Source organism: Hylobates moloch, unplaced genomic scaffold (genome assembly GCF_009828535.3).
Source record: "Hylobates moloch isolate HMO894 unplaced genomic scaffold, HMol_V3 SCAFFOLD_13, whole genome shotgun sequence".
Classification (NCBI taxonomy): domain Eukaryota; kingdom Metazoa; phylum Chordata; class Mammalia; order Primates; family Hylobatidae; genus Hylobates; species Hylobates moloch.
This window is the reverse complement of record NW_026652288.1, coordinates 68,466,884-68,480,907: the sequence shown is the minus strand read 5'-3', so window position 1 is coordinate 68,480,907 and position 14,024 is coordinate 68,466,884. Positions and strand designations below refer to the sequence as shown.

Sequence of the window (14,024 nt, the reverse complement as noted above, 5' to 3'; positions counted from 1 at the left end):
CGTGGTGGTGCACCTGTAATCCTAGCTAGTCGGGAGGCTGAGGCAGGAGAATCACTTGAACCTGGTAGGTGGAGGTTGCAGTGAGCCGAGATCGCGCCACTGCATTCCAGCCTGGGTGACAGAAGCTCAGTCTAGAAAAAAAAAAAAGCGTTATTATTTTTAAAGAGAAGCATGAATTGCAACGCTCTGGGGAAAGGGAAGTCTTAACTGCTGCTAGTTTACTATAATGCTCAAACCTCCTCTCTGGTTTATGCCTCCTTCATCCACACAAGGTCTAGTTCTCAACCAGGGACTATTTTGCCCTCCCCCTTCCCAGGGACAATGTCTGCAGACACTTTTGGTTGTCACCACTGGGGTGGGGAGGATGATACTGGCATTGAGTGGGTAGGGGCCAGGGCTGCTGCTGAACATACTAAAATGCGTAGGACAGCCTCCACAACAAATTACCTAGCTCAAAATGTGAACAGGGACAAGGTTGAGAAATCCTGCCTTGAGTCCAATTTATTACAGCAGCAGTATCACTGCGTCCCATAGGCTTCTTCACCTTTGGCCAGGAGGAGCCCTGAGCCTCAGTCTTGAGTCACAGCAGATCACAACTCTGAACACAAGGAAATCATCTGGAATTGGAGGAACATAGGAGTGGAGGTGTGAGCTGAAGAACAATTCCACCTCGGCCTGCAGTTTATTCCCCCTTCTCAGCTCCATCACATTCTTATGTCTAAGCAACCAGGAAACAGTACAAAGACCTCCTGCTGAATGCTAACAAAATGATTCAGAAAAATATTTCATTACCCTTACCATTATTTATACTTCCTCAATAACAAAATAAAAGCTGGTTTGTACAAAAATGCAGAAAAACAATTTTGCTTCTTAGGTTTCTCACTGTTGTTTACTCTGCCTTTCACGATATGATACTTTCTTAGAGATGCATTTAGCTTATTTCTCATTTTTTTTTTTTACTTCAGCACAAGATTAGTGAGGAAGAAGAGATGGTCTGCAAATATTTTTCCACAGTTTGGAGTATAGTAAGATGAATATTCCTACAATCTAATTCATTTTCTAGAAAACTTCATTCATCAGTTTTAAAACCAAAACAGTGCTTATGCCCAAACCTAAAGGTTATGTCTGTTTAGGAGGCAATGATCTCTGGTTGGATCTGTCTCAGTCTGCACCTCAAATATAGTGGAAAAATATGTCAAAAAGCACATTTATATAGCCATCAGTCAAACAGTTCTTAGATTTTTTAATCAATTGATGTGGATTACATTAGAGAACCATTTGCATAAACCAGATGTGGATGAATGAAATGATATACAAAAGAAAGAAAAAAACAGGTAATATGGCTAAATAATTAATTATTTATTCTGTAGAGACAAGTTCTCTCTCTATTGCCCAGGCAGGTCTTGAACTCCTGGGCTCAAGCAACCCTCCCACCTTGGCCTCCCAAAGTGCTGGGATTATAGGCATGAGCCACCACACCCAGCCAGTATGACTAAGTAAAGATAAGATACCTAAACTCAGTAAAAAAACTCAGGGCTCAATACTTTTTCTACTCCATGAGGAATAATGTTGAAATATACTTGTAATTCTATTATCTACTGAAAAGGTTAAATTCAAAGCTATCTAAAATGTAATTTAAACTATGTTTTATTGAAATATATATTCTTATAGGATTATGCTAGTACAGATCTCTATAGAGGCTCTTTTCCTGAAGAAGACATAAATCAATATAATGTTAGCCTCTAAAGAGAATATCTAAAGTATTATATTAATATGTATAATATTAAATAATATTAGAATATTCTGAGTTCATGAATAACCAGATTTTGAAAACTTTATAAATGGCCAGGTAACATATAAAATATTAAAACCCTTACTCAAGCTATGAAACTTTAATAAATTTGCATTTCATAAATGGTTCAATGGCAGTCAAAATTTTTTTTAATTAAGTACCTTCACATAAACGATTCTGCTACCCCTACAATTCTGTAACATTCCACATTTAAAAAGTATGTTGTTAAATTCATGAGACAGTCTATACAAAATGGTGGCTAGAAATCATCTTGCAAACCGCAGGTTAATAATCACAACCCCACCCTTCAATTCATATGGCTTTACAATAACTGCTATTATTGTTATCTCTTCCAGCTTGTTACCCAACATTTCTTTCTCTGTGCTGGTTGCTTTCTTCCAGTAAGCATGAGAGGTAAGAGAAGAAGAGCTTTTGTGTAAAATATTAACTTACTTAAAATGTCAACTTAACTCTTTGGCACACTCATTTTTATAAGATTATCTTTTTCAAAAGAAATATCTTGTCCTGAATCTTCTTTACATGAAGAACCTGAAAGTCAGTGACTGTTTATTTCTTTCAGAATATAACCTAAATTATCTTTCCCTTTGGTTTCCTCACTGAAGAAAAATGTAAGTGAATAAATTTAATTTTATTTTACTTTTTTTTTTGAGATGGAGTCTCATTCTAACACCCAGGCTGGAGGGCAGTGGTGCGATCTTGGCTCACTGTAACCTCTGCCACCCAGGTTCAAGCGATTCTGCCTCAGCCTCTTGAGTAGCTGGGATTACAGGTATCTCCCACCATGCCGGGCTAATTTTTGTATTTTTAGTAGAGACGGGGTTTCGCCATCTTGGCCAGGCTGGTCTTGAACTCCTGACCTCGTGATCCACCTGCCTCGGCCTCTCAAACTGCTGGGATTACAGCGTGAGCCACCATGCCCGGCCTTGTGAATAAATTTTATAAATCTGTTTTCTTCATGTTTTCCTCTTCCCTTGGACATGAAAATATAAAAGTAAAATCATTTCCTCTTGTAAGTATTCAATTTTAGCCAATCTCAAAAAGGAAGTTGAAAATGATGCAGTAAAGTAAATAAAATGACAATCTTATTACACAGTTTCACATACAACAGAACAATTATTATTTGAAATTCATGGAATCCATTTTTATTTACAATTTCCACATACCTTTCAAAGGCCCAATGTTCAATAAATTTATCTACTCTATTGTCTGCCGAACAGCCCCACAGTATTATAACTGATGACACATGTAGATGTGCTTTTCCATATACTATTATTGTTTAATACACACTATTTCACAGATTATAGTGAAAAAGAGCATAAAGCTGTTGTGCCTCACCTGACTTCCTCTTTTAAGTATTAGTGCTCGCAGCACAGCTATTAATAATAGTAGTACGTGCTCAGTAAGTGTTGAATAATCAATGAATCAATTTCAGCTGTTTACCAACTTACACTGCAACCATATTCTTGATAATTAAGGTTGGGAACACCTGTATTCACAAGGCATCTTTTCCATTTTTTTAAAAATTTTGCTACCTTTGCAATTTTTCCCAATTACCACAAGTAAACCAATCATGTTTTCAATCCTCTGACAAACTTAACCACACATAATTTTGCAAGATAATTCATTTTAAAATGAATGTTTAGTCAATTGGATAAGAAAGAATGCAAATAGCTGTCTTCTCCAATTACAGATCAACACTCATAATTTCAATAGCCATAAGGCTCATTTTGCTTTTCCTGCATGTCTATACCACTTAGCCATTTCTGCCTCTCAAAACAAACCATTTCACTAATTAAGGCTTTAGAAATTGTCACTCCTGGCTGGATGCAGTGGCTTAGGCCTGTAATCTCAGCACTTTGGGGGGCTGAGAAGGGAAGATCTCCTGAGCCCAGGAATTTGAGACCAGCCTGGGCAACATGGCAAGACCCTGTCTCTACAATTCTTTTTTTTTTTTTTAATAAAATTATCATCTCAGCCGGGTGCGGTGGCTCACGCCTGTAATCCCAACTCTTGGGAGGCTGAGGTGGGTGGAGCACAAGGTCAGGAGTTCAAGACCATCCTGACCAACGTAGTGAAACCCCATCTCTACTAAAAATACAAAAATCAGGCGGGCGTGGTGGTGCACACCTGTAATCCCAGCTACTCAGGAGGCTGAGGCAGGATAATCGCTTGAACCTGGGAGGCAGAGGTTGCAGTGAGCCGAGATCACGCCACTGCACTCCAGCCTGGGCAACAGAGCCAGACTCCATCTCAAAAAAAAGGCTGGGTGCGGTGGCTCACACCTGTAATCCCAGCACTTTGGGAAGCCAAGGTGGGCAGATCATAAGGTCAGGAGTTCACGACCAGCCTGGCCAGTATGGTGAAATGCTGTCTCTACGAAAAATACAAAAATTAGCCGGGAGTGCTGGCAGGCGCCTGTAGTCCCGCCTACTCGAAAGGCTGAGGCAGGAGAATTGCTTGAACCCAGGAAGCGGAGGTTGCAGTGAGCCGAGATGGCGCCATTGCACTCCAGCCTGGCCAACAGAGCAAAACTCCGTCTCAAAAAAAAAAAAAAATTATCGTCTCATTGTTTTCTCCTTCTTTAATGTAAATAGTTTAGTCCTAATGATTATTAACCAGGATTAGAATAAACTACCAGATAATTCTGATTGTCTTATATATGGCAAATAAATTCATAGTATAGGACACTTTTAAAATATATTATTCCAACATAAATATAACCCTAAAATTAAAACAGGTTCACAAAATCAAGTATTAGTCCATATTAACAGTAGTAGAAATAACCGTAAAATGAAAGCCAAGATAAAAATATACTGAAGTCAGCGTTTCATTGTACTATCACCAGCAATAGCCTTTTGATTATGGAGCTCCCTAAAACTGTCATAGATCTCAAACTATCACCCATAAATGTCTGTAACTTTTGTTGAAAATGAACCTTAGAATAGCATACAGGAATGTTCCTTTATCAGATGGGCAAACTAAACTTAAAAAAAAATTTTATTTCTGTGTAGTTGGAATGGAAGACATAGCTCCAAAGACAACCTTAATAAATTTATCATGGGTAGGGAAGATAAAATCCTACCATTCTTCAATCAACACTTTTCACCTTCTAATAGTTTCAGATGTAACACTCCATGTTCCATTCATTCAGCAAATAGCTATTAAGCTACTATAGAGAGCTGTAGACTATTGTGCTATGAAAATGACAGTAACAACAACAGGGTTGAACAAAAAAAATTTTAACCAAAAATATTTATTATTCTTGAGGCAAAAGCAAGAAAATAACTGAAGTCCAGGAAGCATTAAAAATGAAAATGGAGATTGGAGTAAGGGCCTTTCTTCCCCACCCAAGCATGATAATATTCTTCTTAGCATCTAAATAGTAGCTATTACTCCCTCAGCCTACAAACTGGTACTAAACTCTCTAAATTGTAAAAGAGAAATTTGAAGTAAGCAATCCACTACTTGTAATTAGATCTACTATTGTTTCTTTAGAAGGCCCCCAAACTGTCTTTAAAAACCCAGATCTTTAACATAAAGTTATGGGACCTTCTGAGGGAATTAAGATGCATAACGAAAGAAGCTGCAAGATACACAGTTTTGTGGCATGCATTTTCCCAGAATGGATTACAGTAGAACTAAATGAGAAGGAATTAACTAACACCTGGAAGTCTGGCTAAGAAACTGAGTCACAGACATACGCATGTGCTTACCATGATCTGAAGATTTAAATTCTCTAACACAATGATTTTTAGAACCCTTGCCATGAAAACTTAAAATCTTTGTTTTTCAATGTTGAAGAGAAGACAAATAAAGCGTCCCCTTTTATTGAAGACATACTTTTCAAATTTCTTTTTTCCCTAGGTTGGGGAGAAGGGGAATGTTGATTCTGATCACTTAGGCTATGCCTCTATTCTAACCACATTTTCATTTAAAGTCAACTTCTGAATTAACATTGAAAACCATAGTCAAAATGTTCCTGTAATAATGTGAAAATGTTCAAAAACTACCTGTAATGTTTATTCTATTTCACACACAACAGTTAGTATAAATGGTATATGTCCTCTTTAGCTTAGATTTCAATAGAGATTATTCTCTAACTGTAGTAGACAGCACTCCAAAATGTGTGACATGAGTCTTAAGTCTGTGTCTCTCAATATCTAGGTGGCTGTCAGTATAGTACTCATTTGGAGTTCAGTCTAGATCACTGGTTTTCAAAGTGTGGTCCCTGGAACAGCAGTAACACAATCACTTGGAAACTTGTTAGAAATGAAAATTGAGACCCTACCAGAGACCCACTGGATAAGAAACTGGAGGAGGGTCCCAGCAGTACATGTTTTAAGCTCCAGGTGATTTTGATATATGGTCAAGTTTGAGAACCTTTCAACCAGATGATCCCCATAGCCTTCTCAAACATTCAAAATCCAGTTAATAGATAAAGATCTCACCTAGAACTAGCTCTGTGTTCAGTTACATTGAATCATTCCTAATAGTCTGCATAAAATACTGTAATCAAGAATACCACATTATATTAGTATTTTAAAATTTACTATATTTTCACAGACGAAATTTATATTAGCAAACTTTCCCCAAATAAGACACTGTGACAAATGTTTGGTATCATTTTAACGGTGATGATCTCCAAATTAAATCTTGGTTCCCTTTATATTTATAATGCAGGAACTTATTCCAGCTGTTGTGGAAAAAAAAAACAAAAACCTATGCTCTTATGACAGTTAAGGTGCTTCTACTTCTCAAGACCAGCTGCTACATATAGTTTTCTGTTTCTCATACCCCCTGTGAGAAATACTAGAATATGACCCAAAAGAGGGTACAATAACAAAACTACTTGAACAGATAAAATAGATCAGGCATTCTAGGATTCCCAACCACAGGAAATAGTAAGTAATCAGGAAGAATGAAGTCCCATAAATTTAAAGAATTCTATCCCCAAATACATCTGGTCCCAAAATGTGATTCAATTAAGTCTACAACAGTTAACAACATGGAAATTGTTCTACGAAAGAACCGTAACTCTCAAAGACTAGAGAGTGTTAGACCTAAGATGATACCTTTAACTTTCCTGAGGCTATTAAAAAAGGAGGACAAAAATAACCCTTTTGACATAACATAAAACCTGGGTTGACTGTCAGAGACCAAAAGAAAAAGCTGTTTAAAAACAGCAGGGGTCAAGTTTAAAAGTCAGCTTTTGCTCCCCAAGATAAAGACTCCTTTCCCACCCAATTTCTGTTTTGACAGGTGATTGCCTTACAACAAACTCCGCCCTCCCTGACTCACTTCCTTTAACACTAACTTTTTCATTGAAACAAATGCTTTTATCTCTTCACACCCTAATACCACAAGGGGTTCTTAATTGCCAAAGAAACGAACATATTCTTAACAACATTTTTGAGAAAAAAATAGCAGCGTTCCTAATTTCTCTCCATTTTGCCAAGAAAATATGGGATAAAACCAAAAACACTATTTTCTTGCTTCAGGCACACATAAAATTGCTTTCACTGATAATCCAAAAAGCATTTATTTTACATCACTTAGTAAAAGCATTTTAAAATCTTCGCTCTGCCATCCTAAGACCTATAAAGAGGTCCTGCAAGTGACTAAATCCTGAGCGAAGGTGATAACGCACCCAGCAAAATATTTCATTTCCAATTTTCCACTTTCAAATATCTTCTGTCAGTATATACATTTCTTAGATACTTGGCAGCATTTTATGTCAAAAGGTTTCCAAAAACTTAAAAATAAAACAAGAGACAGTTAAATGCCAAATGCCTTTTCTTAAAAAACCCTCCAGACAGTACTTGACAGGACTTCAGCATTTTTAACACTTTGGATCTACTTTAGCAACTAAATTTATTCAAATACAAGAACGAATCTTTGCAAAGGCATAAATTTATACAGTATCTTTTAATTTCTACATTTAGAATATTGATACTATTGCCTCCCAATTGTTTTATATCAAACTTAAGTGAGATCAGAGTGGGAAAAAAAATGGCAGTAGGACCATCGCCAGGCAAAATTCTCTATTCTTCCTCCATTGCTGGAGTACCGAAATGCCTCTTGGGCAAAAAGAAAAGCAAAGCAAGTAACACACACACACATTTTAAGGCAAGATATCTTAACACAGCTTTAAAGAAACCTGTGGCCTGTAATTTCTTTTGGTTTTGTCAAGGGTGTAAATCCCTTCGTCAAGACTCTTCAGATTTCAGCTACACTTCATAAACCTAAGGTATACCAAGTATTCTCTTGATACGTATGAACATGTTATATTACTAAGACCACCTTAAGAAAAATAAAAAATAAAAAGCTCACACTGCCTCCTACTGTTAAAAGGAAAAACTTATGAGGCCAAATATGGTCCAAACTGCAGGGTGTAAATGAGAACAAGGATATTATCTTAGCCTGTTTTCTTTTAAATCTATTTCCAAATCAAAACCTCAAAAGGGTTGAGGCAGTGTCTACAATCCATTCAAATGTACTGCAAAAAACATCACTAGGTATAACTTCAGAATTGAAAACTATCTTTCCCAAACATGTCTTTGACTTGATGTGCGATATAAACAGAGGGAAAAAAGGAAGAAAAACTTAAAAGTGCCATCCTACTTTGCCAGAAGGATGGTTACTTTCCCAGATCTAAGGCAATTTTAATAGATGGGTTCTCTTGTTCCCTACCTACAATGAGGTAAACTGTTCCATGTCAGATCAGATTCAAAATACCTGTTCATCTTCTAATCAGATGGTAATGGCCATACCCAGGGCTTCCTCGACCTTGATGGTTTTCTCCAAATTTAAAAAGTTGGGAGTAGTGTCATCCAACTTGTCACTGAGACACTTGTCTCTAAAATTTCACAAATAGCTCTGAAGAGTATCATGCACCTGCCCCATCCACCTCAGCCATGATACTGTATTAAATCACTGAATATGAAACACAGAAACACAAACAATAGTTTTGGGTTTGTTTCTTTAAAAATGACATTTGTATTAAAAGTCTTAAAATGAAGAGACAATGATTAAACGCATGAAATTAAAAATTACAATTAGTTAGAATTGGTACATCACAACAGTAAAATTTTGCTCTTTGCTTCTGGAGGAACACCCTACAACAGGTAATTAAAAAATTTAAAAATAATATGAAAGGGGAGCTAAATACCTGAAAATTTAAACAAAATGAAGCAAAAAAAAGGGAAACAAATTCATTGCAAGAGATGGAAAGTACATTTTAAAGGCTGAAAATAATAAAGAAATTCACTAAACAACAGGCCCTATTGTCCTGGCTCCTTCAGAAAGATTACTGAAAGGAAATTGGGAAGTGGTTTGGGGAATAGCAGATTCTGGGATATGGTGGGAAGTTCACAGGTTGGCACCGGCTGGAACAGCTGAGTTTTGAAGGCACTCTGCAGACACAGGGGTGCTGGGGGCCCTGAATCACATTTACAAAGTCTTTGTACTGTATTTTTAAAAGCTAGTCATTAAAATCGGTTACTGCCAACCAAAAAACAAAAACAAAAGGCTAAACTTAAAACACACACACACCACACACACACACACACACACCATAGTACACACGAAAATGTGCAGATCTGTAACATTTTTTTCACAGCTGATAAAAAAAAAATACTACCGTTCTCCCCCAGACTCCCCTTTGATACAGTAGATAAACAAAATAGATTTTTTTTCCACAAATATCAGCAGACACTTTCTGGCACCCCACACTGTATTGGCATCAGTGTTAACAGTCCCAGTTCAGATGTGCAATACTTCAGATTGGATACACTGTAACAAGAATCCAACTTTGCATAGACATCCTCAGAATCGCAATCAGTCATGGGGTTGCCCTTCCAAGCTGGCAGAAAAGGAACCCGATCTTAATTTCCAGCTACTCCTGGAAAACAAGGAAAAAAAAGTTTCTTTCTCTCCTCCCTGCTCCTTCATATGGTTCTCCCGGACTTCCTTCCATGTATTTAAAACTTGGAATAGAAAAACGGCTGTTGACCAAAAAAAAAAAAAAAAAAAAAAAAAAAAAAAAAAAAAAAAAAAAAAAAAAAAAAAAAACATTTCCACCTTCCCCCCCTCCTTTTCCCCCCCCCCCCCCCCCCCCATTTTTTCCAGGCTGAAACTTTTGCTTGGTGGGTGTCAAGCTGCGGATACTGCGCCCTAACGGCTACTTAAACGGGGAAATATGCATCAACCAAAATCAGGGAGAAACGTACATGCTGCAAAGAGCCACATTTCCACCAGAGTATCGGATGGGCAGGACGGGACACCCCCTCGGGCACAGGGTGGAGGCAGGGGACGCCGGCCGCGGAGGCCAGTCGGGCTCCCAAGACACCCTGGCCAATGCAAAGTGGTCTCCAATCTCAAAGCAAGAAATAAATCACATTTAGAGAGTCGGATGCGTTTGGCTTTTGTGCGCAGAGCGCGGCGGGCGCGCGGCGGCCGCCTCAGAGGATCACGCAGGCCGAGCAGCAGCCCTCATCACCGTTGGGCTGCGCCGCGTAGTTCATCTGCCGCACGATCTCGGCAAACAGCTCGTCTACCGAGGCTTTGTTTTTGGCCGACGTCTCCATGAAGGGGCAGCTCCACTCCTCAGCCAGGGCCTTGCCCTCCCCGTACGAGACCTCGCGCTCACCCTCCAGGTCCACCTTGTTGCCCACCAGGATCATGGGCACGCGCTCGTACCGCTTCACGCGGATGATCTGGTCCCGCATAGGCTTGATGTCCTGGAAGCTCTGCTGGTTGACGAGGCTGTAGACCAGGATGAAGCCCTGGCCGTTCTTGATATACAGGTCCCGCATAGACGCGAACTGCTCGGTGCCCGCCGTATCCAGGATCTCCAGCACCGACGGCGACGAGTCCACCTCAATCTCCTTGCGGTAGAAGTCTTCGATGGTCGGGTCGTACTTCTCGATGAAGGAGCCCGTCACGAACTGCACGGTGAGCGCGGACTTGCCCACGCCGCCCGAGCCCAGCACCACCACTTTGTACTCTCTCATGGCTCCGTCAGCGCTCTCGCCGCGCCTGCCGCGGCCCCGTCGGGGCTGCGCGCCGGGGAAGGCTGGGCTTGGCGGCTGGACTTCTCTTCCCCTTCCTCAGCTACGCAGGAAAAACCCAGGAGAGAGCAGCCCAGAGTGCGCAGGGCGGAAACCACCGATCGGAGGCCGGGCGCCGGGCCGGCCGGCGGCGGCGTATCCCTGGGGCGCGGGTCCGGGCCCCGCAGCAGTCCGCGGCGGCAGCAGCAGCCCGGGCGGCGAACCGGCAGGACAATGCCCGCAGCCTGCGCGAGGCGACGGCTGGAGCTCCTAGCTGCAGCAGCCCGGGAGGGCAGGGAGGCGGTGGCGGCAGGCTGCGGAGGTGGCTGCTAATTGCGCGTCCGGCCGGGACGCGCGTGGCATGAGTCCCCGCGGAACGTGCGCCCACCGCCGCGGCCCATCGCGCTCTCTCCCACAGCCTCTGCTGGGCGAGGGCTTCCTACTCGCCGCGCGCAGCCCGGCCCTCCCCTCCCCGGCGAGCATGCCCAGTGCGTTCCGGCCGCGCCTTGCCCAAGCGGCCGCTCCTGGTTTTCCGCAGGGCCGGGAGGGGGCGGGGCCGCGGGCGGGGCTCCGGATTTGAGTCCGGTTTGGGGAGTGGCGCGAGTTAGGAACTGGCTGAAAGATGGGGTGTGTGTGCGTGTATGGGAGCGAGGAAAACGCTGTAGGGAGCGTGCAGGCCGCTTTATTTTACAGCTGTGGGACTGGTGGACAAGGGCGGCGGCTGTGCGAGAAGCATGTGGGTGCGGCGGGCCGCCTCAGGGATGGAGTAGGCTGTGGTCTTCCCAACTCCCGTTATCAAAGGCCCAAGGACGCCATTCACCCAGTCCCGGGCGGGCGTGTATCTGGGGGCCGGAAACCCGAAGTCATGTGGGTGCCGTGGAATGCACGAGCAGCCGGCGGAGATCCCTGCCCCATACATTTTTCTAAACCGTTCGCCACAGAAACGCTATTCTGTCTTCTCTGACCGACTCTGCACAGCAGCCTTGCACAAAGAAAACAAGAGGTACTCCAAGTCTGAGATACTGTCCCGGCTAGGAAAAGGGTAGCCTCTGGTACCTGCAGCTCTCTCGGGGCAGGGTCCCGCGGGTCGTACCCACCACCCCGCTCGGGTGCGGTCAAAACCCGGAGACCGGATTACATCCCAATCCAGAAGTCTCAGGGTGCTCGCAGTTAGTTCAGGGCATGCTCAGTCGCAGAGCAGGTTTTTGGGCTTGGAAGTAGGAAGCTTTTGCACCACACACCCACACTCTAGCTCAAATTACCTCTCCCAGACCCTGCACTCATTGGTCTCGGGGCGCGAGTCTCACACCCCTAAGTGTTGTTCATTGGCTGCCGCCAAGGCTTTATCACTTTGGGGCGCTTCATTGGCTAAAAAGTAGCCTCCGCTCGCGATTGGTTATTTATAGAGATTGAGCGGAGAGGCGGAGGCACAGCTGTTCTTTCTCCGTTGCTCCCCCACCCTTTGCCTCCCACTTCCCCAGCCCTGGCGTTTTGAAGTAAAAGTGAAAAAATAAGAGGCATTTAGGCTGAGAGCTCAGAACTAAATATAGTTCTTTGTTTGTGTTTTCGAGAGAGTCTGACTCCTCGGTTTCCAGTCACGACTGCCCCTTAAAGGGAGCACAAAGGGCTAATTACAGGTTTTGGTCCGCAAGAAACCGCGGAGTTGCCAAGTTTTTTTGCAGGGAGTGGGAGGGGGCTAGGAGCTGAAATGGGCCACTTGGAATTCGTTTCACCCGGTGGGGTAGGGGAGTGTCCAAGCTTGCCTCAGAGGAAGCGTCCTGGCTGGCGGGCCGGGCAATTGCTAGACTTGGCTGGGCTGGCGCTCCCGGGAGGTGCGAGAGAGATGCCCCGACTTGTTCCGACTCCCTTGCTCCTCGCTGAGGAGGGATGTCAAGACCTGTCTGCAGGCTGAGCGCGGCGGCGGCGGGTGTGGAGTGGGGAGGGAGGCGGTGGAGCTGCGTCAGCGCTGGCTCCCAGTCCTGATGTCACTGCTCCCTGGTTTCACCGTCCGCATCGGAGGGTAAACCTGGGCATGGCTAACACTTGGTTTCAGTTCCTAGTGCCGCCGTGACTCACGCTGCGTTTGCTAGTTAACCTCCAAAACCCTGGCCGAAGCTTCTTCCATGCACGTCTGCAGCGTGAAGTCATTGGGCACAGAACCGGGCGGGACGTGGGCTGCCCCTGATGCCTTGGGTGGGGTGGGTGGTGCCTACACCCGCGCCTCACCCCATCGTTTAGTGGAGAGAGGAGACTTTCACCTTGACTGTCAGAGTGCTTGGATGTAATGAAGCTTACATAATTCTCCAGAAAAACCTCTCAGAGGCAAACTCGCCTGAGCTGGAGAGAACCCTGCCAACATTCACCCAATGTGTAATGTCCGCCAAGCGTTTTACATGTACTGTCACTCCTCATGATAATCATTATTTACCCATTTTAAAGATGAGGAAACTGAGGCTGTGAGATGATCAATAATTTGCCTGCGATACCACAACTAGAAAGTGGCCAACCTAAGATTCTAACCCAGGGATTTGCCTGCAGAGCCTAGTGTCATAACCACTAAACCATACTTACCCGTCACATGAATGTTCCGGTATGTCATTCTTTCTTAGGGTGATTTTAGAGGCAGTGTGATCAGACTGGCTCTTAAACCCAAGAGGGACCTCCGCCGACAGCCACCCTCTGGCTCTCCTCTGGCAGTGCCCCTCTTGCGGTCAGGCTGATGGCCCAGCTGGAGCCTGACCTTCTTCTAGACTACATACGCTCCATGTAGTCAGAACTCTGGACTGCTCTGCCCAGATGGTGCCAAGTTCACTTTCAAGATCTGGTCAGGACTCTGAACTCACTCCTGTGTCCAAGAAATAGCTCTTCTTTGGGGTGTGGACAGTACCTGGACCTGTGGGCTAAGGTGTGCACTCCCAGGTGCTTTGGGCCCCTCATAATGCAGGAAGAGGGATGATTCGCGATCAGCTTTATCCTTCATGACACCTTCCAGCCTGGCCCTTAGAGAAGTCCAGGAATTCATAGTTCACAACTGGCCATCCAGCTCCGTGTAGGAGGTATTTGTCAAGGTGGTAGGAGAGATCATATTTTGTTTAACAGTTTGTTATCTTGATTTATGGCTTAAATACTTAGGTTAATGCTATGTGGGCCTCTATTGGTACTCT

The 14,024-nt window shown here is 43.4% G+C and overlaps 1 protein-coding gene across 1 annotated transcript; it reads right to left on the bottom strand.

The window, feature by feature from the left end:
* Positions 1-2,875: 2,875 nt before the first annotated feature.
* On the bottom strand, positions 2,876-11,313 carry RAP2B (RAP2B, member of RAS oncogene family). Its single transcript, XM_032173895.2, has one exon. The coding sequence runs from the start codon at positions 10,822-10,824 to the stop codon at positions 10,273-10,275; it is 552 nt and encodes a 183-aa protein (XP_032029786.1). The 5' UTR covers positions 10,825-11,313; the 3' UTR covers positions 2,876-10,272.
* Positions 11,314-14,024: the final 2,711 nt, after the last annotated feature.